The sequence below is a fragment of the Scomber scombrus genome, chromosome 22 (genome assembly GCF_963691925.1).
Source record: "Scomber scombrus chromosome 22, fScoSco1.1, whole genome shotgun sequence".
NCBI lineage: Eukaryota > Metazoa > Chordata > Actinopteri > Scombriformes > Scombridae > Scomber > Scomber scombrus.
The window spans coordinates 23,142,917-23,167,325 of record NC_084991.1 but is presented as its reverse complement, the minus strand read 5'-3'; the positions used below and the strand labels follow the sequence as shown (position 1 = coordinate 23,167,325).

The 24,409-nt window shown below is 43.1% G+C and overlaps 2 protein-coding genes across 3 annotated transcripts in view; one reads left to right on the top strand and one right to left on the bottom strand.

The window, feature by feature from the left end:
- The window catches only part of xpot (exportin, tRNA (nuclear export receptor for tRNAs)), a 23,878-nt gene extending 14,036 nt beyond the window's left edge, over positions 1 to 9,842 (top strand). For both annotated transcript variants that reach the window (XM_062443640.1, XM_062443641.1), the window contains 14 exons: positions 1,336 to 1,460; positions 2,313 to 2,457; positions 3,392 to 3,511; positions 3,629 to 3,723; positions 4,941 to 5,010; positions 5,374 to 5,612; positions 6,162 to 6,447; positions 6,541 to 6,730; positions 7,159 to 7,275; positions 7,476 to 7,591; positions 7,665 to 7,712; positions 7,803 to 7,874; positions 8,027 to 8,083; positions 8,578 to 9,842. In XM_062443640.1, the coding sequence (XP_062299624.1) occupies positions 1,336 to 1,460; positions 2,313 to 2,457; positions 3,392 to 3,511; positions 3,629 to 3,723; positions 4,941 to 5,010; positions 5,374 to 5,612; positions 6,162 to 6,447; positions 6,541 to 6,730; positions 7,159 to 7,275; positions 7,476 to 7,591; positions 7,665 to 7,712; positions 7,803 to 7,874; positions 8,027 to 8,083; positions 8,578 to 8,604 (1,707 nt within the window). In that variant the 3' untranslated portion in view covers positions 8,605 to 9,842. The remainder of the gene's footprint in view (positions 1 to 1,335; positions 1,461 to 2,312; positions 2,458 to 3,391; positions 3,512 to 3,628; positions 3,724 to 4,940; positions 5,011 to 5,373; positions 5,613 to 6,161; positions 6,448 to 6,540; positions 6,731 to 7,158; positions 7,276 to 7,475; positions 7,592 to 7,664; positions 7,713 to 7,802; positions 7,875 to 8,026; positions 8,084 to 8,577) is intronic.
- A 5,421-nt stretch (positions 9,843 to 15,263) lies between these two features.
- Positions 15,264 to 23,821, bottom strand: rtcb (RNA 2',3'-cyclic phosphate and 5'-OH ligase). The gene is made up of 12 exons (XM_062443467.1): positions 23,669 to 23,821; positions 22,875 to 22,953; positions 22,719 to 22,786; positions 22,521 to 22,620; positions 21,505 to 21,661; positions 20,115 to 20,271; positions 19,763 to 19,922; positions 18,645 to 18,820; positions 17,649 to 17,837; positions 16,695 to 16,805; positions 16,472 to 16,591; positions 15,264 to 15,617 (listed from the first exon to the last, which is right to left on the bottom strand). Exons 1-12 carry the CDS (start codon positions 23,759 to 23,761, stop codon positions 15,510 to 15,512), a joined length of 1,518 nt encoding a protein of 505 aa, XP_062299451.1. The 5' UTR covers positions 23,762 to 23,821; the 3' UTR covers positions 15,264 to 15,509.
- Positions 23,822 to 24,409: the final 588 nt, after the last annotated feature.

Here is a 24,409-nt window from a genome sequence, read left to right as displayed (position 1 = left end):
AACGGAGACAGTAGACGGTAACGGTGACAGTAGACGGTAACGGACACAGCAGACGGTAACGGAGACAGTAGACGGTGACAGAGACAGTAGACGGTAACGGAGACAGTAGACGGTAACGGACACAGCAGACGGTGACAGAGACAGTAGACGGTAACGGAGACAGTAGACGGTAACGGAGACAGTAGACGGTAACGGACACAGCAGACGGTAACGGAGACAGTAGACGGTAACGGAGACGCTAACGGAGACAGTAGACGGTGACAGAGACAGTAGACGGTAACGGAGACAGTAGACGTAACGGTGACAGTAGACGGTAACGGAGACAGTAGACGGTAACGGAGACAGTAGACGATAACGGACACAGCAGACGGTAACGGAGACAGTAGACGGTAACGGAGACGCTAACGGAGACAGTAGACGGTGACAGTAGACTGTAACGGAGACAGTAGACGGTAACGGAGACAGTACACGGTAACAGTGACAGTTGACGGTAACGGAGACAGTAGACGGTAACGGAGACAGTAGACGGCAACGGAGACAGTAGACGGCAACGGAGACAGTAGACGGTAACGGTGACAGTAGACGGTAACAGAGACAGTAGACGGTAACGGAGACAGTAGACGGCAACGTAGACGGTGACAGTAGACGGCAACGGAGACGGTAGACTGTAACGGAGACAGTAGACGGTAACGGAGACAGTAGACGGTAGACGGCAACGGAGACAGTAGACTGTAACGGAGACAGTAGACGGTAACGAAGACGGTAACGGTGACAGTAGACGGTGACAGAGACAGTAGACGGTAACGGAGACAGTAGACGGTAACGGAGACAGTAGACGGTAACGAAGACGGTAACGGTGACAGTAGACGGTGACAGAGACAGTAGACGGTAACGGAGACAGCAGACGGTAACGGAGACAGTGGACGTAACGGAGACAGCAGGCGGTAACGGAGACAGCAGACGGTAACGTAGACAGTAGACGTAACGGTGACAGTAGACGGTAACGGAGACAGTAGACGGTAACGGAGACAGTAGACGGTGACAGAGACAGTAGACCGTAACGGAGACAGCAGACATTAATGTAGACGGTAACGGTGACAGTTGACGGTAACGGAGACAGTAGACGGTAACGGAGACAGTAGGCGGTAACGGAGACAGTAGACGGTAACGGAGACAGTAGGCGGTGACAGAGACAGTAGACGGTAACGGTGACAGTAGGCGGTGACAGAGACAGCAGACGGTAACGGAGACAGTAGACGGTAACGGAGACAGTAGACGGTAACGGAGACAACAGACTGTAACGGAGCTTCTGTTTATATATTTTTTGGGCGGCAGGGTGAAGACGAGGCGATGTTCGTGGAGTACAGGAAGCAGCTGAAGATGCTTTTGGACCGTTTGGCTCAAGTGTCTCCGGAGCTTCTGCTGGAAGCCGTACGCAGAGTCTTCACCAACACGATGCAGTAAGAGACGCTTTCACTCCTCTAGAGAGAAACACAAGATGATGAATTCATAAATCAGTTAAACTAGATTTAAAAGCAGCATCAGGTTAAGGAGGATAAAGGAGAGAGAAGAGAAGGAAAGAAGGAAAGGGAGGAAGAAGGAAGGAAGGTATGAGGGAGGGAGGAAGGTAGGAAAGAAGGAGAGAGGAAAGAAGGAAGGAAGGAAGGTAGGAAAGGAGGGAGGGAGGAAGGGAAGAAGGAGAGAGGAAAGAAGGAAGGGAGGAAGGAAAGAAGGAGGGAGGAAGGTAGGAAAGAAGGAGAGAGGAAAGGAAGGGAAGAAGGAGGGAGGAAACAAGGAGGGAGGGAGGAAGGGAAGAAGGAGAGAGGAAAGAAGGAGGGAGGGAGGAAGGGAAGAAGGAGAGAGGAAAGAAGGAAGGGAGGAAGGAAAGAAGGAGGGAGGAAGGTGGGAAAGAAGGAGAGAAGGAGAGAGGAAAGGAAGGGAAGAAGGAGAGAGGAAAGAAGGGAGGGAGGAAGGGAAGAAGGAGAGAGGAAGTAAGGGAGGAAGGAAAGAAGGAGGCAGGGAGGAAGGGAAGAAGGAGAGAGGAAAGAAGGAAGGGAGGAAGGAAAGAAGGAGGGAGGAAGGTAGGAAAGAAGGAGAGAGGAAAGGAAGGGAAGAAGGAGAGGAAAGAAGGAAGGGAGGAAGGAAAGAAAGAGGGAGGAAGCTAGGAAAGAAGAAGAGAGGAAAGGAAGGTAGGACGGAGGGAAAGAAAGAAGGAACAGTCAAACAGACCCGGGAGGCCGACCCAAAGCTTAATAGGAGGGGTAATTAAAGACCAGCAGGGTTCAGTAAACCGGTCTTCATGTGTTTTTCAGGAACTGGCAGACGGCTCCGTTCATGGAGGTGGAAGTCGCCATCAGGCTGCTGTACATGCTCGGTGAAGCTCTGCCGGCTTCTCACGGAGCTCATTTCTCCGGAGACACGGCGAAGGCGAGCGCTCTGCAGGACATGATGAGGACGGTCTGTCACATGATTCAGAACCTCTTATCGGGCTTTTCCACTAAACAGTTCTAGCACTACTCGACTCAATCAATCTTTATTTGTATAGCACCAAATCACAACAAAGTCAACTCAAGGTTCTTTCCACATAGAGCAGGTCTAAACCAAACTCTTCAGGTTTAATTTAAAGAGACTCAACATTCACACATGAGCAGCACTTGGTGACAGTGGAGAGAAAAAACTCCCTTTAAACAGGAAGAGACCTCAGAACCAGAACCAGACTCACAGTGGGAGAGACAGGAAGGAGAGGAGAGAGGAGGGAGAGGAAGGAGAGGAGAGAGGAAGGAGAGGAGAGGAGAGGAAGGAGAGGAGAGAGAGGAAGGAGAGGAGAGAGAGGAAGGAGAGGAGAGAGAGGAAGGAGAGGAGGGAGAGGAAGGAGAGGAGAGAGTGAGAGAGAGGAAGGAGAGGAGAGGAGAGGAAGGAGAGGAGAGAGAGGAAGGAGAGGAGAGAGAGGAAGGAGAGGAGAGAGAGGAAGGAGAGGAGAGAGTGAGAGAGAGGAAGGAGAGGAGAGAGGGAGAGAGAGAGACTGCCGGCCTCTGATTGGTCAGAGAGTCACTGGAAGAGTCATGAGCACGATGTAGTGAGAAGTAAAGATAGAAGAAAGGAAATAAGTAAGAAAGGGAGGGAGGAAGGAAAAGAAGACAGGAAGGACAGAGGGAAGGAAAGAAGGAAAAATGGATGGAAGGTTGATAGGATGTAGGGAAGGAAATAAGGAAGAAAGGGAGGGAGGAAAGATGGTAGGAAGGAAGGAAAAGAAGACGAGAAGGAAGGAAGAAAAGATGGAAGAAAGGGATGGAGGAAGGATGAGAGGATGTAGGGAAGATAGAAAGGTGTGTGTGTTTTGGACACTTGGACGTTAACACCCGGCTACGCTTGTCTCTCTCTGACTCCTCAGCTGGTTTCCTGCAGCGTCAGCAGCTACCAGCACAGCTCCGTGTCTCTGGAGTTCTTCGAGACGGTCGTCCGATACGATAAATTCTTCATCGTGGAGCCTCAGCACATTCCTAATGTCTTGGTGAGGAAACGTTTCTGCACATTATAAGAAAAGTCTTTTATTAAACAAAAGCTGTGTGTTCATACTGTGTGTGTATTGTGTGTGTGTGTGTTGTTAATGTGGTGCGTTCACTGTCAGATGGCGTTTCTGGACCAACGAGGACTGAGACACAACAGCCCAAAGGTCCGCAGCAGAGTCGCCTACCTCTTCTCCAGATTCGTCAAAACTCTGCAGTGAGTCCAGCAGCTTCATTTCTTATATCAGGGTTAAAAAGTCTATAATGTGATCATCTCAATTAAGCCTTAAAGCGATGGTTCGGCGTAATTTCAACCTAGCGTCATTTGCACCATGATGTCTATCTAATCACAGCTTCAGCTCTTTTTTTTTTCATTTGGTTGCATAATAGTGGAGTAAGAGCCATCAGCTGAATGGGTTAGTACAGGCGCTAACGGACCCACCAGAGTATCTCCACCTCACAGGTGTGGCTTATCAAGATGCTGATTAGACAGCAGGAATAATATAGCACAGGTGTGTCTTAGGCTGGCAGCAATAACAACTCTGAGTTGATCAGGTTGGTGAATGTTGGTCCACTCCTCTTCAATGGCTGTGAGAAGTTGCTGGATATTGTTAACTGGCCACAATCAACAACCTGATCAACTCTATGTGAAGCAGATGGGTTAGTAGGGTTAGGGTGGTCACACCAGCCACTGACTGGTTTTCTGACCCCTCAATAAAGCCAAACTGCACATTTCAGAGTGTTGTTATTGCTGCCAGCCTAAGACACACCTGTGCTATATTCCTGCTGTCTAATCAGCATCTTGATGCCTCACCTGTGAGGTGGGATGGATTATCTCTGCAGAGGAGAAGTGCTCACTAACACAGATTTAAACAGATCTGCGAACAATATTTGAGAGAAATAGGTCTTTTGTGTTTATAGACAATGTTTTAGATCTATGAGTTCAGCTCATGAAAAATGGAGCAAAAACAAAAGTGTTGCTTTTATATTTTAGTTCATATTAATTTAGGTAATAAGATAATAACATGACAGCAGAAGGTAATAACTTTGATATTATGTGCTCAACGTTATAACCTGAAGTCCTGAAAACATTATAACTGTTAAAAAAAGGAAGAAAACAACTTAAACAGGATGATATTATATTTATAACATCATGACCAGGATGTGCTGCTGATGATAAATAATAAATAATATGATATTAATAATGAGTTTATCATCACATTAGATATTACCATTATAACATTGAGCTCAACAGCTGATTCTATATGAACATAAATAGTTTATCTTTAATTATGAACTTTGAACCAGTAACATGTTGTTGTTTTAACTTCTTTATCAGGTCCTGTGTGTCTATAACAGATGTTGATAAGCTGTTTATATGACTAGACTAATGTAATCAGATAATAACTTTCTACTCTTCTACTTCCTGTCCAGTAAACACATGAACGCTTTCACTGAGGACATCCTGACCCGGATCCAGGACCTGCTGGAGCTCACTCCTCCTGTAAGAATCAGTTCCTCCATCCCCCTACCTTTCCTCTTTCCTCTGTCCTTCTTTCCTTCCTTCCTCCCTTCCTCTTTTCCTTTTTCCCTCCTCCCTTTCTCTTTTCCTTTCTCCCTCCCTCCTTCTCTCTTTCTTTCCTCCCCACTACCTTCCTTCCTTTCCTTCCTCAATCCCTTCCTTCCTTCTTCTCCTTCCTCCCTCCTACCTTCCTTCTTTCCTTCCTTCCTTCCTTCCTCCATCCTTCCTTCCTTCCTTTCCTTCCTCCATCCTTCCTTCCTCCCTCCCTCCTTTTGTTCCTTCCTCCCTTCCTTCCTTCCTACAGGAGGGTTAAGGGTTAAAATGGATTTGATTTCCTCTCTGCAGGAAAACGGCTTCCCGGCTCTGCTGACCAACGATGATCAGCTGTTCATGTTCGAGGCGGCGGGCGTGCTCATCGTTAACGGGGAGAGTCCCGCGGAGAGGAAGCAGGCGCTGATGAGGAGCCTGCTCACGCCACTGATGGACGCTTTCCGCCTGCTGCTCGCCAAAGTGCCGCAGGAGACGGAGGAGGAGCGACAGGCCGCCCTCGCTGACTGTCTGAGCCACGCGGTCGGCTTCGCCAGGTGAGATTCAGATCAGCTGATTACTTGTTTACTTCCTGCCTCAGATCAGCTGATTACATGTTTACTTCCTGCCTCAGATCAGCTGATTACATGTTTACTTCCTGCTTCACAAGCATCAATTATAACCTGAAATATTAATGATCTCTGACTGCTGCTGACACTTATATACAAGAGTAGCTGTTACTAAAAGTACTAATACAAAAAGTAATACTACTACTACTAATACTACTACTACTACTACTACTAATACTAATACTACTGCTACTACTATAAAAAGTAATACTACTACTACTGCTACTACTACAAAAAGTACTACTAATACTACTTCTTTAATCTGGTTTCATATTCTACATGTAAATGATTCCTGCAGCATCACATGCTCATCACATGCACTGAGCCTCCAGAGGTCTGACAGTATGTGTGATGTTCTCTCTGACAGTAAACAGTGACAGTATGTGTGATGTTCTCTCTGACAGTAAACAGTGACAGTATGTGTGATGTTCTCTCTGACAGTAAACAGTGACAGTATGTGTGATGTTCTCTCTGCAGTCGGACCAGCAAAGCGTTCAGCAACAAGCAGACAGTGAAGCACTGCGGCTGTACGGAGGTCTACAGAGACTGTCTGCAGACCTTCCTGCCTGCACTGAGCTGCCCCGTCCAGCGGGGGGTGCTGCGCAGCTCCGTGCGCTCCTTCCTGCATCGCATGATCATCTGCATGGAGGAGGAGGTGCTGCCCTTCGTCCCCGCCGCCTCCGAGCACATGCTGAAGGACTGCGAGGCCAAAGACCTGCAGGAGTTCATCCCGCTCATCAGCCAGATCACCGCCAAGTTCAAGGTAGACGAGAACATCGGTAACATCTGCAGCTGAGATCAATCATATAATCAGTGATCGGTGATGTAACTCCTCTCCCTCTTGTTGCCACGGCAGCGACAGGTGTCTCCGTTCCTGCAGCAGGTGTTCATGCCGCTCGTGCACGCCATCTTTGAGGTGTTGGCGCGGCCGGCGGAGGACAACGACCAGGCGGCCGCGCTGGAGAAACAGATGCTGAGGAGAAGCTACTTCAGCTTCATCCAGACCGTCACAGGAAGTGGCATGAACGAGGTCATGGCCAACCAGGGTGAGCAGAGATTAAAGGACCAGTTCACAGTTCTCCAAATGAACATTAAAGCTGCTTTTCATGCTGTAATCATTCATTCATGTTAATATGAAGCTTCAGTCGTCTGAATGAGTCAAATCTTCATCTTCTATGTTTCAACGTTACAGTGTTTTTAGTAGCAAAGTCTTTGTGTTACTATGGTTACACCACAGCTCAACAGGAAACACTAAGAGGGAATCTGATGCTAAAAAGACTGTCAATGTTACTACTACTAAAATTACTGCTACTACAACTACTACTACTTCTACTACTGTTGCTGCTTGTCAGACAACAAATCAAAAACTGCAGTCACTGAGTGGTAGCATGTTTGAAGATGTTGTTGTCATAGCAACAGCTTCATTAGTGCTGGGATGCTGCATGGACTCATGTGTTTCTGTGTTGTTTTTAAGGAGCGGAGAACATCGAGCGTGTGGTGTTCACCATCATCCAGGGAGCCGTGGACTTCCCCGACCCCATCGCTCAGAAAACCTGCTTCATCATCCTCTCCAAACTCGTGGAACTATGGGGTCAGAAAACATTCAAACTTAAAACCTTAAAACCTTCAAATCTCTTCCATGTAGTCTGTATTTCTTACTTACTTACTACTATTACTACTACTAGTACTATTACTGCATTGCCAGGATGAAGCAACTACTACTCATGTAATGTGTATTTCTTAGTGTTTTCTTCTGTTTCTGACTCCTTCCTGTTGTGATGACCCCTGCAGGAGGTAAAGACGGCATGGTTGGTTTCCCCGACTTCATCTACAAACACATCGTGCCCGCGTGTTTCCTGGCTCCTCTCAAACCGACCTTTGACCTCTCGGATGCTCAAACAGTCCTGGTGAGTCTCTGAGCCTCGCTGCGTGTTTTCATTCATTCTCAGCCTCCGGTCTGACCCTCCCTTTGTTCTGCAGACGCTGTCAGAGTGCGCCGTCACGCTCAAGATGATTCATCTCAAAAGGGTAAAAACAACAACAGCAGCTTGACTTCATCAGTATCTTCATCTTAAAGCTTTATGAATGATCTGACCTCTCTTCCTCTCCGTGTTTTAGGGGCTGGAGTTTATTCACTTCTTACAGCAGGAGTATCTTCCTTCGCTGCAGGTGTCGCCGGAGATCTCACAGGTAAAATACAAACCAGCTGCATTATGGGAAATGTAGGATCCTGTGATTATTAAAAGTTAGATTAATTATGATGATGAATATTATTACATAAAGCATAGTGTTTAGTATTTACTTTAAGTCTTAAACATGAATGTTTGTTGTCTTGGTAACAGGAACTGTGTCAGGTCATCCAGCAGCCAGACATCAAAGTCCTGAAAAACTACATCAAGGTTTGTTTTTATTATTATGATCAATGAGACTGATTGGTTCAGTTTGATCAGCTGATGACTCATCTTCTCCTCCTCTTCTCCCTCCTCCTCCTCTTCTCCCTCCTCCTCCTCTTTCTCCTCCTCCTCTTCCTCCTCTTCTTCCTCCTCCTTTTCTTTCACCTCCTGTTCCTCTTCCCCTTCCTCTTCCTCCTCTTCTTCCACCTCCTCTTCCTCTTTATCCTCCTCCTCCTATTCCTCCTCTTCCTCTTCTTCCCCCTCCTCCTCCTCTTCCTCCTCCCCCTCCTCCTCCTCCTCTTCTCCTCCTCTTCCTCCTCCCCCTCCTCTTCCTCCTCTTATTTCTCTCCCTCCTCCTCCTCTTCCTCCACCTCTTCTTCCTCCCCCTCTTCCTCCTCCACCTCTTCCCCTTGTCCCCCTCCTCCTCCTCTTCTTCTTCCTCCTCCTCCTCCTCCTCCTCTTCCTACTCTTCCTCCTCCTCCTCTTCCTCCTCCTCTCAGGCGTTCTTCCAGCGAGGGAAGCTGTAGGGAATAAAAACTGGAAGTTCACCGGGACTGAAAAGGACACTTTTGACAGGAAGTGGTCGTAGACGCCACTTCTTTTTTTTTTTTACAACAACAACAACAAACACCAAGAAGAAGAAGAAGAAGAAAGGACGTTAGCATAGGAGCTGCTTTCTGCACTTAAAAAGTAAAAGCATAACAAAGGCCGGTCGGACAGACGGCCGATGGACGGATAGAAATCTGCCGAGCCGAGCCGAGCCGTCGGACTCAGAGACAGAACAGAAGCTCGGCCGCTGCATCGAGCTTATCTGCGGAGTCGTCGCCGCCGTCGTCGTCATGGAAACTGAGAGGCTTTTTTTTTTTTTTTGGTTTTTTTTGTGGACGCTTCCTGTGTGGGAGAAACAAAGTCGGTAATTAATCCTCCAATGATCCGATCAAACCTCTAACTCTAGCTTTATTCTAGTCAGAACTTTAGAGAGTTGTTTTTATTTTAGCTGCCACTGATTGGACGAACAATAAAGGGCTGAATTATAATATTTTTATTTAAATGTGGCATTGATATTTTCCTTTTTTTCTTTTTTTTATTATTGTGTTGAGGATTGAAGTGAAACATTAAGTGCTTACAGCTCGGCTACGCGTTCATTTTGCCTTCAAGATTGTGTTTTGGGTTTTTTTTGGGACTAAATTTAGAAGCAAAATATCTTCAACATTTATTATATGTTACCTGATTGGATGTAGATACTCAGCTCAGAGCAACATCAGACCTTCATGCTGGTTTTGTGATTTAAAAAAAAAGGAAGAAAACAATCTTGGAGGAATATTTAAGTTTCCTGGAACAATAATGAAAGCTTCGGCCTCTTTATTTCTTCTGGTTTTTTTGTTTTTTTATAGATTTTTTTTGGTATTTTTTTGCCTTTATTAAAAAGCAGAAGATGCAAAAAGAGAGAAATGTGTCCTGTGCTCTTAACTTCAGATGGAAATGAATATAAACATGGAGGAACAAAGTGTAAATAAGAGAATAAGATGTTAAAAAATGTAAATAAAAGTTCCTAGGTTTAGTTTTTTTTGTTTTTGTTTTTTTTAAATCATTTGCATCTGGAAGCTACGGGAGACAAATACTGTCATAAAATGAATAAAAAAGGATGAAATGTTCAAACTGATGGAAATAAAAACAGCCAAAATTATGAAATGCTTAAAGTTCTGAGACTTTTGACTCTTTTTCATTCTTAAATTTGGACTTAATGAACTTAAATAAAATGTAATAATTTCATAAAGTCTTGCTGAGTTTTTGTTTTGTCATCTTTATTATTTAAATCTTATAATTTTTAACCATTTTTTGACTAAAACATCATAATTCCCTGTTGATTTATATCATAATTGGGACTTTAAGTTTATAATATTTTTGTTAATTTTACAATTAAAAGTGAAATCTTTAAGTTTGACCTGGTAAAACATAAATTTGACTTTTGTAAAATTGTAAAAAATCTAATTTGTGGCTTGATCAGAATTTCAACCCTCTAAAAAAAAGTCATTATTTTTTGTTTTTTGACTTTTCGTCTCATAATTTTGACTTAAAAACGTTTAATTTCATATATTTGAAGGATTTCATAAATGTTTAATCTCATAATTTTGACTAAAACATAATTTCCTGTTGATTTATATTATAATTGTGACTTTTAGTTTATAATATTTTTGCTAATTTTACATTTAAATGTGAAATCTTTAAGTTTGACCCGGTAAAATATAAATTTGACTTTGTAATATTGTAAAAATGTTCTATGTTTGAGTAATAAGTCAAATTTAGGGCTTGGTAAGAATTTCAACCCTCAAAAAAAAGTCATTTTCTTTAGTTTTTTGACATTTTGTTCAGTTAATTTTGACTTAAAAACGTTTAATTTCATATATTTGACCAAATATCTTATAATTCTGATTAAGTATCTCGACTCAAATTAATCCTCTTATATATTAACTTTTGGCTATTTTTATTCTTGTCATTCTTTTACATTTTATCTTTTTTCTCTTCCCTTTTTTATGGCAGGACTCGTCTTCCGTACACGATGTTTAACTCAGTCATAGGAATCATTTCATGTACAGAAAATAAAGAAAAAAACTTCAGAAACATGAATTTGCATAAACGTGTACAGAACGGGGAAAAAAGCAGCTCGGTGAATTTTTTATATATATTTGTGACAATTTCAGGATTGAAATGGATAAATTGAAATTATGCAACGTGATACTGTGAAGAAGCTGCCAACCAATAAAAAAAGAAACACAATAGAGATAAATGTTATTTCCACTGTGTGTTGATGCTACTGTTGTTTAAAAACTTTGGATATTGTGACTCCCAACTTTACACAACCCCCCCACCATCATCATCATCATCATCATCATCATCTTGAGTTTCCCCTGTTAAATAATCAGTTTGTGATGTTTCCTACAGTCTTTGTAACATTATAAATCTCTTATTTTTGGCTCTAATACGTTAGATTTTTCCTCCCTGACACGCTGCCTTTATGAAAACCTCCTGAGAGAAGTGCCTGAAAGTGTTACAACAGTGTTCATACAGGCATATACATCATAATAAAGATTAAATATCACCGTCTCATCCTTTTTTTAATTCATAATTGGGTCCGTGTGCCTCTTCTATAAAGGGATTTCTTGCTAGGTACCAATTTAAAGTCTGTGTAAAGTAAGAATAAATATGTGTTCTGAGTTTGAAATACCACAGAAAAGTGTGTTGTTAACCACCCTGCCAAATGTGAATGATTTAAAAAATTGCCAAATATATGAAATTAGGCTTCAAAGTTGTGTAAAAGTCAGCCTCTTTCTCTTCTCCCAAATGCTGTGGGAGTGGCCGCCGAGTCCGCTGAAGCCCCGCCCCCTACCAAGTGTCACCTGTCAATCAAAGTCACCACCTCTGTGGGCGTTCCCGCCAAGTCCGCTGAAGCCCCGCCCCCTATCGAGTGTCACCTGTCAATCAAAGTCACCACCTCTGTGGGCGTTCCCGCCAAGTCCGCTGAAGCCCCGCCCCCTACTGAGTGTCACCTGTCAATCAAAGTCACCACCTCTACCAGAAACATGGACGCTAGGCCTGAGAGCTTTCAGCTGCTAGCTCGGCGGCTAACTCAGTTAACTGGCTAACTGTAGACTGTAGTAGTAGTGTGCGCTGAATGAACTTTTAACTCTGAAATTCAACAAGTAAGTCTTCTTCTGGACTCAGTTTCCCCTCCTACTCTTACTGACTCTCCTTCATGAAACTGCAAAATATAACTATCTGTTAAATTTAACCTTCCTGTCGTCCTCCCGGGTCAAATTGACCGCGTCTGTTTTGACTAGAGATGGCCCGTTCGCGAATGAATCAGTTCAAACGAACGACTCTTTAAAACGAACGAACTGACCTGATTCCCCGTTTCACTTCTCTCTCGTTCTTTCGTTCGCTATGTTCACTGTTAAGTTATCAGAGTGGTGAAGAGGGACTGAGAAAGCCAGCCAATCGTAGGTTGTCTGTTGAGTCACTCGCTCTCAAGATGCGTCCACAGACACTCGGGAAGGATACTGTTCTGTTGAAGCACCCTATTTCGGGGTGTTAGCGAATGTTAAGCTAAATGCTAGCTTTCCTGAGTGTCTTTGAACGCATCTTGAGAGCGAATCACTGACTGAACGAGACCGACTGAGATGATTGAACGGAGCGACTGACTGAACGAGACCGACAGGAGAGATATGAACAGACTTAAGTATCTGGGCATAATCTCTCTTTTTTAATAACACACATAACAGTAACGTGGCCCAGTTCGTTACAATATATCTGCCAAGCTTTTAAACATGTTTGTCAGCATATTGGGTCTTTATTTCTTTATTTAGTAGCCCTTGCTAAAAGTGAACAAAAAATGAAGACAATAAATTAGCTGATTTAGCCGGAGTCTACTCTCTATTTACCTTCAATACATGTACATTTAATGTGAAGGTGTAAACACATTAGCCACTGTTGTATTGTACATAATCATGAAGTTGCAGCTATGTATTTACTTTGAACTACTGCGTTGTGTTGACCGTTAGCACGATCGTTTGAGAACGAGGAGCTGAGAACCGTGCATTATGATTCACCGTTAAACAACGTTGTACCGGAAATACGACTGAACGAACTAATGAACGAACTATATGAACCGATTCTTCCAGCTGAACTGACCGACGGGAACTGAATCTCGACAACGAATCATGAAATCCATCACTAGTTTTGACTGTTCCTTCCTTCTTCTGTCCCTCCTTCTCTCTTTCCTTCCTCCATCCCCCTTTCTTCCTCCCTTCCTCCTTTCCCTTCTTCCTTCCTCCCTCCCTTCCTTCTTTCTTTCCTCCCTCCTTCTCTTTCTTTCCTTCCTCTCTCTTTCCTCCCTTCCTTCCTCCCTCCTTGTCTTTCTTTCTTTCCTCCCTTCCTTCTTTTCTTCCTCCATCCCCCTTTCTTCCTTCCTTCCTTCCTCCCTCCCTCGTTCTCTCTTTCTTTGCTTCCTCTCTTTCCTTCCTTCCTCCCCTCCTTCTTTCCTCCCTCCCTCCTTCTCTTTCTTTCCTTCCTCTTTCCTCCCTTCCTTCTTTCCTTCCTCCATCCCCCTTTCTACCTTCCTTCCTCCCTCCCTCCTCCTCTCTTTCCTCCCTTCCTTCTTTCCTTCCTCCATCCCCCTTTCTTCCTCCCTTCCTCCTTTCCTTCCTCCATCCCCCTTTCTACCTTCCTTCCTTCCTTCCTCCCTCCTCCTTCTCTCTTTCTTTCCTTCCTCTTTCCTACTTTCCTCCCTTCCTCCCTTCCTTCTTTCCTTCTCCTCCCTCCCTTGACTCGAGGACAACAGGAGGGTTAAAGCCAAATGTTTCATGGATCAACCCAGATACTCATCCCTGCTGCTCGTCCCATTAATGCTTGTTCATTACTAATGTGGTTCCATTTAAAAGGGAAATAAACAGACTTTCTAACCGTATGAGATTTATTACCAAGAAGTTTTGTTACAATAAAGAAATAATCTAATAAACACATTAACTAACTGTTTGTGCTTAATGTTTAGTTAAAGAATAAACAGCAAAGTAGAACGAGTGTAATGATTTAGTGAATGAAAACAGAAGTTCTGTTAAAAAGAGAAACAAACATTTTTTCACTTTGCTTTTTTCTCCCGTTTAAAAGCCTTTGTTAAGAAAACTCTTCATTTCCTGCACAGATGTTTTACAGTAAAAGAATAGAGAGCTTTTAATGTGAAACAACTGTGCAGGAAATGAAAAGTTTTTATTGGACAAAAAAAAAAAGCAGATGTGTTTTTTGTTTTTTTAAGGTTGCAGAAATAAAATGTTTTAGTTGATTTTTTTTAATTTTAATTTTGTAATAGTTTCACTTACACAATGTCACATTTCCTGTGCATTAAAAGGAAGCTTCACACTAAATAACAAACAGAGACGTGTTTATCATGTTTTTCTTGTTTTGTTTCATCAGAATCTAAAATGTTTTAGTTCAGCGTTTGGTCTAATTATGTGTTTTTACCATAGACTGTATATAAGAAATGGACGTAACATCCGTGACGTCACCCATTGGTTTGTGGACTGCTGCACGGAGGCCAATAGTATCGGATCTGAGCAGCGCCATCTTGAAAATATAAGATTCTACTTATATGGGCATCAGGAGGAGCATGAGGCGCCCTCCTGAACCTGTGAACCAATCAACCTGTCAATCACCACGTAGCCACGCCCTAATGCATACCCTGCTTTATCGTCACATATAAAATCAGGGAGGCCAAAATGTCCCAAATGAACATCATACTGCATTGAAGAAGGCTTTAAACTAGCGATTGAGACCATAAACACATTTTGAAAACGTTTACTGAGGTTAGAAATCAAGTGAGAAGTTGGTGAATTCTCCATTGACTTGTATAGAGACGGAAGTCCTTTTGACACCAAAACGGTCGCCCCCTGGTGGCCTTTTGATAGAATGCAGTTTTAAGTTACTTCCTGGTTGGCATCATTTCAGAGGACCGGAGCTCCCCCCCTGGTATTATCTTGTTGTGCAACACTTTGGAAACCTTGTGTTTGTTAAAATCGTGCGATATCAATAAAGTGGATTGGATAACAGCTAATCAATAGTACTGGACACAGCTGTTTTCTCAGTGTGGACGCTCTCATCGTTGTCGTCATAGTAACAGCCATAGTTATCGTTCTCAGCGTGGACGCTCACATCGTTGTCATAGTAACAGTCATAGTATCGTTCTCAGTGTGGACGCTCTCATCGTTGTCGTCATAGTAACAGTCATAGTTATCGTTCTCAGTGTGGACGCTCACATTGTTGTCGTCATAGTAACAGTCATAGTTATCGTTGTCGTCATAGTAACAGTTAAAGTTATCGTTCTCAGCGTGGACGCTCACATCGTTGTCGTCATAGTAACAGTTAAAGTTATCGTTCTCAGTGTGGACGCTCACATTGTTGTCGTCATAGTAACAGTCATAGTTATCGTTGTCGTCATAGTAACAGTCATAGTTATCGTTCTCAGCGTGGACGCTCACATCGTTGTCGTCATAGTAACAGTCATAGTTATCGTTGTCGTCATAGTAACAGTTAAAGTTATCGTTGTCGTCATAGTTACGGTCATAGTTATCGTTCAGTCAGTATGAGAAAGTGCAGGCGATTCAAATTCCTGATTGTTTTGTTTCCGACTTTTATTCATTAGGGAAAATATGTCTGTGCTGCTTTATTTCAGCATTTACAGTAAACTTTATTTCAACACAAACATTTCCAGGTTAGAAATCAAATATCTCCTTTTTCTGATTTTCCATAAATCTTCAACTTAAATTTCACTCCAAAGCAAAAAAAAAAAACAGAAACAAAAAGATAAGTGCGATTATCTCTCTCCGTCTTTTATCCGTCTCAGTGTGATGATGTCATCAATAGTCCGTGTGCTCGGCAGCTTTCAGCCTTTGATCACAGCGATCGGCCTCAGTTTGATCGCTTTCTTGCTGATTCCTGCGTCGTGACACGTGTTCACGACATCCGTCACGTTTTTATACGATTCAGGAGCCTGAAGAAGAAAAGAGAAGAAAAGAAAGAAGCTTTAATATCGTCTTCGGTTAGGAGATGAAAGGTTAATAATTTAATATGTTTCAGTAATTCTGACGTCAAATACAAATGTTGCCATAAAGCAGGAGGTCAAACATGAGGCTCGTGGGCCAGAACCGGGCCGCTATCCTTCCTGTCTTCTTCTCCTTCATTCCTTCCATCCTTCCTCCCTTTCTTCTTTCTTTCTTACCTTCTGTCCTTTATTCTTTCCCTTATTCTCTCCGTCCATCCTTCCTTCCTTCCCTCCAGTCTTCTTTTCCTTATTCCCTTATTCTTCCTTCCTTCTATCTTTTCTTCCTGTCTTCTTCTCCTTCATTCCTTCCTTTATTCTGTCCGTCCATCCTTCCTTCCTCCCTTCTTTCCCTCTTTCCTTCCTTCAGTCCTTCCTTGTTCCTGTCTTCTTCTCCTTCATTCCATCTGTCCTTCCTTCCCTCATTTCTTCCTTCTTTTCCTTCTTTCGTTGTTACCTTGTCCTTCTTTCCTTCCCTCATTATGTCCATCCATCCTTCCTTCCTTCATTCCTTCTGTCCTTCCTGTCTTCTAATCCTTCCTTCCTTCCTCCCTTTCTTCCTTCTTTCCCTCTTTCCTTCCTTCCTGTCTTCTTTTCCTTCCATCTTTCCTTCCCTTATTCTGTCAATCCATCTTTCCTTCCTACCTTCCTACCTTCCTTCCTTCCCTCCTTCTTTCCTTCCTTCCTCTCATCAGATCATATTATTGTTTGTGGCTCTTTAACATAAATAAATTTAACCTCATTCTGCTTTAAACAACATATGAAACATTTAAACATTAACTTGTGTTGTTGTTTTTTTTTCTCACCTCTTCCATGACGAGTTTGGGTGAAGCCACTCTGATGGCGATTCCCTGATCCGCCAGTTTGTCCAGAACGTCCTGGAAGTCCAAGTTCCTTCTGGACTTTGCTCGGGACAGAGCTCGACCCTTAACGACGAGACACGAGGAGAATATAACGTCAAACATCAAAATAAAACCGTACGGCTCATCCTGTCACGGCCGAGTGCAAAGACACAACGAGGTATCGTACCGCTCCGTGACACGTGGTGCCGAATGTTTCCGTCATGCCCTGTTCGGTTCCTGTCAGGACGTAGCTGCAGGTTCCCATCGTTCCTCCGATCAGCACCGGCTGACCTGTGAGCTGAGACACAGAAAAACACCCGGTTCAATTAACCCTCCTGTTGTCAAGGAGTCAAGGAAGGAAGGGAGGGAGGGAGGGAGGGAGGGAGGGAGGGAGGAAGAAAGGAAGGAAGGAAAGGAGGAAAGGAGGGAGGGAGGAAAGGAGGGAAGAAGGAAGGAAGGAAGGGAGGAAGGAAGGGAGGAAAAAGGAAAGAAAGGAGGGAGGAAGGAAGGGAGGAAGAAGGAAAGACAGGAGGGAGGAAGGAAGGGAAGGAAAGGAGGGAGGGAGGAAAGAAGGAAGGAGGGAGGGATAAAGGAAAAGAGGAACGAAGGAAAGAAGGAAGGGAGGAAAGAAAGAGAGAAGGAGGGAGGGAGGAACAGTCAAAACAGAACAAACAAAACTTTTTGTATTTGTATGTAGCTTCTTTGTTTATCTCCTTCACCTTGCACTAGCCTTTGAGCCTTTGAGCCGCTACCTTCCTATTATTATTATTATCTGCCCTTTTTTCCTCGCCTCTTTTTTTATAACATGACTATGAGAGAACCAATGTGTCTGTACTGTATTGTACTTGTGCAAATGGTAATAAAAGCTATACTATTCTATGATGGAGCTGCAGCAGGTACCTGGTACTGTTCCTGATGGAGAAGCAAAATAAAGTTGAGTCGAGCACTGCTAGAACTGTATAATGGAAAAGCCCCAAAATTGCTCATCTCTTTAACTCAGGCAGGATATTTGTCTCTCAGCTCTCCCTTCATGCCTCCCAGTTTAAAACCCTCTGCTGTAAAGAGTCTGATTGTTGTGTTCACGTCTACCTAAAGTCCCATTTATAAAGGACTCATCTACAGTGTGAGTGGTGAGGAGGACCTGGTAGTCGACGGGGATGAGCGGGTGGTGCGGAGGGAACGCTCTGGTGGAGCCTTTACGGTGAATCAGGAGAGTCTTCTGCTTCCCGTCCACCATGTGCTCCTCCACTTTAGCGATGTTGTGCGAGACGTCGTAGATGACGTGCATGTCCAGGTCGTCCGGCGTCGTCCCGAATACTTTAGAGAAGGCCTGACACATTAAAGAAAAACACTGGTTAGCATGGACAGAGATGGAGTGAAGGTGTGAAGGTATAAAGGTATAAAGTAGGCATGGGCCGGTTACCGGTTTCAAGGTAAACCACGGTATGAAAAAGCCAGTTGCAGGTTTAGCCTCAGTTAAAGGACTGCATTAACCCTCCTGTTGTCCTCGAGTCAAGGAAGGAAGGATGGAAGAAGGAAGGAAAGAAGGAAGGAAGGAAGAAGGAAGGAAAGGAGGGAGGAAGGGAGGAAAGGAGGGAAGGATAGAAAGGAGGGAGGAAGGAATGGAGGAAGGTAGGAGGGAGGGAGGAAAGAGGGATGGGAGGTAGGAAGGAAAGAAGGACAGAGGAAAGAAGGAAGGGAGGAAGATGGGGGAGGAAAGAAAGAGAGAAGGAGGGAGGGAGGATGGAAGGAAGGAAGGTAGGAGGGAGAAAAGAAAAGAGGAAGGGAGGAAGGAAGGAAAGAAGGAAGGACGGAGGGAGGAAGGAAAGGAAGGAAGGAAGGAGGGAATGAAAGAAGGAGGGAGGAAGGAAGGACATCATAATACCGTGAAACTGTGATATGTTTTGCCAAGGTTATCATACCGTCAGAATCTCATACCGGCCCATGTCTAGTATAAAGATATAAAAGGTATAAAGGTGTAAAGGTGTAAAGATGTAAAGATGTTAAGGTGTAAAGGTGCAAAGGTATAAAGGTGTAAAGGTGTAAATATATAAAGGTATAAAGGTGTAAAGGTGTAAATATATAAAGGTATAAAGGTGTAAAGGTGTAAATATATAAAGGTGTAAACATGCTGCACCTGTCTGGTGAGGAAGGTCATGGATGAGCGGTTGACCCAGGCGTAGTTCCCTGCGGCTGCCATTCCTTTCAGGTAGTCCTGACCCTCCTGAGATGTGATGCGAGCGCACGCCAGCTGACGGTCATTCACTATGATCTTGTCTCTTTTCATGGCCTTCTCCATGGCAACCAGGGCGTCTGTCAACAACCAGCGTGTTGTTTACATCATTACATTATTATTATTATTATTTCAGTTAACATTTAATTAGATCTGTTTCTGCTCTCTCTCTCAACCTCAAACCGGTCCAAGCAGATGTTCGCCTGATGTTTTTACCTGTACCTGTACTATATGGGCCTGATTTACTAAGATCCCAAATAAAGGTACTAAACTACATGCACAGTGCAATAGATTGTGTGTTTAGTTATTGTGCTTTCTGCATGTGATCTACTAAGAATAACTGTAAATGAAAACAGGTGCAACAGGTGCAGACAGCAGCATTTAAATGAGGGTTTTGTGTCTTAATGGAGAGTTTGGACGAGCAGAAAGCTGCAAGAACAAAATGAAATGTGATCAGGTTCTAGTGGAAGAGGTTAACTAATATATTGAGTTATAACAACAACAAATATTACCAGAAAAACCCACATATGGGAGAGTATTAGAGACAAAATAAATAAAAACATGGATTCTACTTATATGGGCATCAGGAGGAGCATGAGGCGCCCTCCTGAACCTGTGAACCAATCAACCTGTCAATCACCACGTAGCCACGCCCTAATGCATACCCTGCTTTATCGTCACATATAAAATCAGGGAGGCCAAAATGTCCCAAATGAACATCATACTGCATTGAAGAAGGCTTTAAACTAGCGATTGAGACCATAAACACATTTTGAAAACGTTTACTGAGGTTAGAAATCAAGTGAGAAGTTGGTGAATTCTCCATTGACTTGTATAGAGACGGAAGTCCTTTTGACACCAAAACGGTCGCCCCCTGGTGGCCTTTTGATAGAATGCAGTTTTAAGTTACTTCCACGTTGGCATCATTTCAGAGGACCGGAACTCCCCGCCTGGTTTGCACACGTTTTTACACACGCAGACCTTTAGTGTGTTAAACAGTTAAAAGGAAGCAGAGCGCCTACCTGTGGCGACCTGATGTCCGAGTCCTCTGCTGCCGCTGTGGATCATCACACACACCTGACCTTTGTGATCGATGCCCATCTTCTTGGCGGCGTAGTCGTTGTAGATCTCATCCACCACCTGGATCTCAGCGTAGTGGTTTCCTGCTCCCAGAGTTCCCAGCTTTCAAACATAAAGCACAACATAAACTCTTTCACTTTGCTGTCAGTCACACTCGACATGCTGCAAGGCTTTTATTGTGGAGAAGGGAGGAAGTGTTGAGTTTTACAGCGCTCCAAAAAAAAAAAGGCAAAGTAGAAACAACAGAAGAGAATCTTAAACTCAGTTGTGGGCAAACTAGTTTATTTGCATTACCTGAGGAAGGCCTCTCTTTTTGGCCTTCGAGGACACTTTGTTGGGGTCGGCCTGCAGCATCCTGCCGTACTCCTCACAGTGCTCCTTGTCCTCGGCCCAAGCGTAGCCTTCCCTCAGAGACCAGTCAACCCCCATCTCAAGGGCCTCCTCCAGATCCCTGCACGCACACACACACACACACAGAGAGAGACAGAGACAGAGACACACACACACACAGACAGACAGACAGACAGACAGACAGACAGACAGACAGACACACACACACACACACACACACACACATACAAAGACACACACACACACACACAGTTTTTATTTTTATTTCAGTTTAGTTTTAGTGAGTTTAATAAGTGATAAAGTATTTGTAGTTTTTTAGTTTTGAGTGTTTCAGGTATCAGGAGGAAAGCCTTGATTAGTAGAAGCTGTAAAGGATGAAATGATGCTGACCAAGTGTACCGTGCTAGAGTACGGTACACTTGGTCACGCAGTGCACACTAGGGATTCATATTTTTCCCGAAAATAAGACATTTTAAATCCCGGGAAATCGACGATTTTTAAAAGGCAACACTAGCTGAGCCCTGGTCATTTCACCAGAAACACTAAATGCAACGAGGAGACATATATTATGCATATATGGGTTCCCAATTCAACCATTTTTAGTGTATTATTTTATCATTATTAAGGCAAAAGAACTCAATGTATGTCCATTGACATTATAATGAAAAGGCTAAAGGCTTAATATTAGTTAGCATCCAGCGTGCTGCGTGGACTTCATTACATCTGCTGCACCGCTGCTACCACTATTATGAAATGCTAAGTTTATTATCTGTGACTGTGACTCATAAAAGTCATATTTTACAAATCTGCATTATATAAACTAACGAAATTCATTAAATAAGTCATTTGGCGACTTCATTAAACTAAGTCTTACTTTTACTGGAGTAAAGAGTTGAATCAGGACGTCTGCTTTTACTAGAGTCTTTTTACACCAGTATCTAGTACTTCATACTACACAGGCAGGACTCAGAAGAACAAGCTTGACCTTTTTAATCATCGTTGTGTTAATTGATCGGCTGTGTTGTGTTATACCGGCTCACAGCAACCCTAACCCGGGGGGGGGGGGGGGGACACAGCACGCCAACACACACCTGTGCATGTTTTATGAGAGTAAACTGTCTATATGTTATTGCGCAATGTGTCGGAGGCAACCGTGCTTGAGTACAGTTGTGTTTGAGGTAATGTGAGTGCAGGCCAGCGGGGGACGGGGGAGGGGGGACATCCTGCTTCAGCACCGTACGGAACAACTGGCCCTAGTGTGAGTGCGCCCTAAATCATTTTCTCACTGCTAGTTTTAGTCTCAGTGAACTCTAATAACCCCCCTGGTTCTTACTTGGCTCCCATGGGGATGACTCCCTTGGACCCGACTCCCACTGGGATGTGGTCGAACAGCGACTGGGCCAGCTGCTCCTTCACCGGCTGAACGTCTCGCTCGTCCAGGTTCGTCCTCAGCAGACGGACGCCGCAGTTTATGTCAAACCCGACTCCACCTGCAGGAGGAACAGCACTGCTTACTGAGAGTCAGCGTGATATATATCGTTATCCACCAATAAATACAGGAAATGAAGGCTTGTCAACGGGAAAACTGTCGATTTCAGCCAAAGAAGAGAAGTTAGTTTATTAAAGGTTTGAAACATAAATCAGGCTAAAAATAATCTCTATATAAAAGTTACATTTCTCTGATTCCAGCTTCTTAAATGTGGAGGGGGGTCAAGGGAAGGAAGGAAGGAAGGAAGGGAGGAAGGAAGGAAGGAAGGAAGGAAGGAAGGAAGGAAGGAAAGAAGGAAGGAAGGAAGGAAGAAAGAAAGGAGGGAAGAAAGGAAGGAAGGAAGGAAGGAAAGAGAGATTGATGAAAGGGAGGAAGGAAGAAAGGAAGGAATAAAAAGAAGATAGGAAGGAAAAAGGGAAGGAAGGAAAGACAGATGAATGGAAGGAAAGAGAGATGGATGAAAGGAAAAGAAGGAAGGAAGGAAGGAAGGAAGAAAGGAAGGAAGGAAGGAAGGAAGGAAGGAAGGAAGGAAGGAAAGAAAGTGGGCCGGATTGGACCTCTCGGTGGGCCGGTTCTGGCCCACGGGCCTCATGTTTGACCTCCTGCTTTAGAGAGTCCTATAAAAAGTTTTCACTCTCTTGGACGTTTTCCCCTTTTATTGCTTTTATAAACTGAATCATGGTCAATGTATATTTTTAATTAATTGACTTTCTACTTTGCAGAAATCTGTTTCCACTTTGACATTAAAGAGCCAAACTATATTAACCATGATTTCATTTATAAAAGCAATAAAAACATCCAGAGGAGGTGAATACTTTTTATATTATACTGTATAATCAGATATGAGATCATTTAGATACCTGGAGACACCACAGCATCGGGGTCGTCTATGTCGAAGGCCGCCATGTTCCCGATAGCGAATCCGTATCCAGAGTGAACATCAGGAAGCCCGATGGATTTCTGAGGAGCAACGAGACACGAGAGGGAAAACGTGAGTCCTCTGCATCCTCTGCTTTAATCTTTCTGTTTCCTGCAGAAGGTTTAATCATATTACTCACATGTATGATCCCTGGAAGAGCCGCCACGTTTCCTATTTGTTTCATGGCTGGAAGGAATCCACCAAAACCTGAGAGAGAAATAAATAAATACATAAATAAATGATGAGAGATTTCCCAGCAGGTGGAAACAAGAAGATTACAGCAGGTGAAACAGACCTCCTCCTCTACTGGCGTTACGAAGCTCCTCAAACATCAGTTTCTCCAGAGAATCATTGACGTAGAAAACTCCTTCAACCTGGAAGACAAACACGCATCCTTCAGTAGAAGTACAAACACAGCTACGTAGAAATACTGCATGAAAAATACTACTACAGGAAAAGTACTGCAGTATTATGAGTGATGTAGTATGCAGTATTACAGTAAAAGTACTGCAGTATTATAGTGATGTAGTATGCAGTATTACAGTAAAGTACTGCAGTATTATGAGTGATGTAGTATGCAGTATTACAGTAAAAGTACTGCAGTATTATGAGTGATGTAGTATGCAGTATTACACTAAAAGTACTGCAGTATTATGAGTGATGTAGTATGCAGTATTACAGTAAAAGTACTGCAGTATTACAGTAAAAGTACTGCAGTATTTCATCTTTAACAATGTGTTGCTTTGAGCGTATTATATTATACTGCCTCTGTACTACAGTAAAGTACTAGTACATCAGACTGTACTTCATTGCAGTACTCTGGTTGAACATTGTGCTGATTGTCATTATAAAATATATTTATTTATTATAATTATTCATTCAAAGACTTAATTTACAGCATTTAATAATACATAATAATTCATATATTGTGTATTTATAGTGTTATTAACCCTTTGATCCCCAGCAGCACTGAGCTACGTCAGCAGGTTATAATACTGCATATTACTGTTGATGTGACTTTAATGTTTATTTAAGTAGCCTCCATGCTGCTAGCCTTTAGCTCAGCCTCTGCTAACCTCTCAGTCTCACCTGCATGTTGGGAACGAAGCCTTTTTTAATCCTCCAGCAGTTACTGGTGATTTTATCCAGATACTGCAACTCATCATTGTAACTCCTGCTCATTGTTCTGGTACAAACTGGCTGTTTCTGACGGTAAACTCTCCGTTAAACCGGCTGCTCTGTGCCAGGTGCCAACGCTCACGGTTCTACGGAGGCCTGCGAGTTATTAAAAAGGCGTTTAATAAATTATTATGACGCAGTTATTTTTCCAAATTAAATTTCAACTAAGGACATTTAAAGTTACAGCTGCGGGTAAAACACGACAGCGGATGTTATAATGATGATTTTACAAAAGTTAACTGTTATTAATAATAGTCGAAGCATTATTTTAAACTCTACTTTCAGCTCGCCGTAGTTGTAGTCAAATAATGACGTTAAGTTCGCTGGAGACAACTGGAACAGAGCCGGAAATGAGGTGTCGGGCGTCCAAAACAAAAGCATAAAACGTGTGTGTTTTACATAATGATGATAATAATAATAATAATAATAATAATAATAATAATAATAATACTTTACTCTATAAATATGTCCATTCAATGTTTCATTTGTGTCTAAAGTTGTTTTTAATTTTCTTAAATGTTCTTATGGCTCAGGGAGAGCTATCTTAATATCGTTATATTGTTGTCTAACCTTCAATATAATGACAATAAAGCTACTAAACTAAAGCTACTAAACAAAGCTCATTTTTCATTGGTGCACCCCACAAACTCA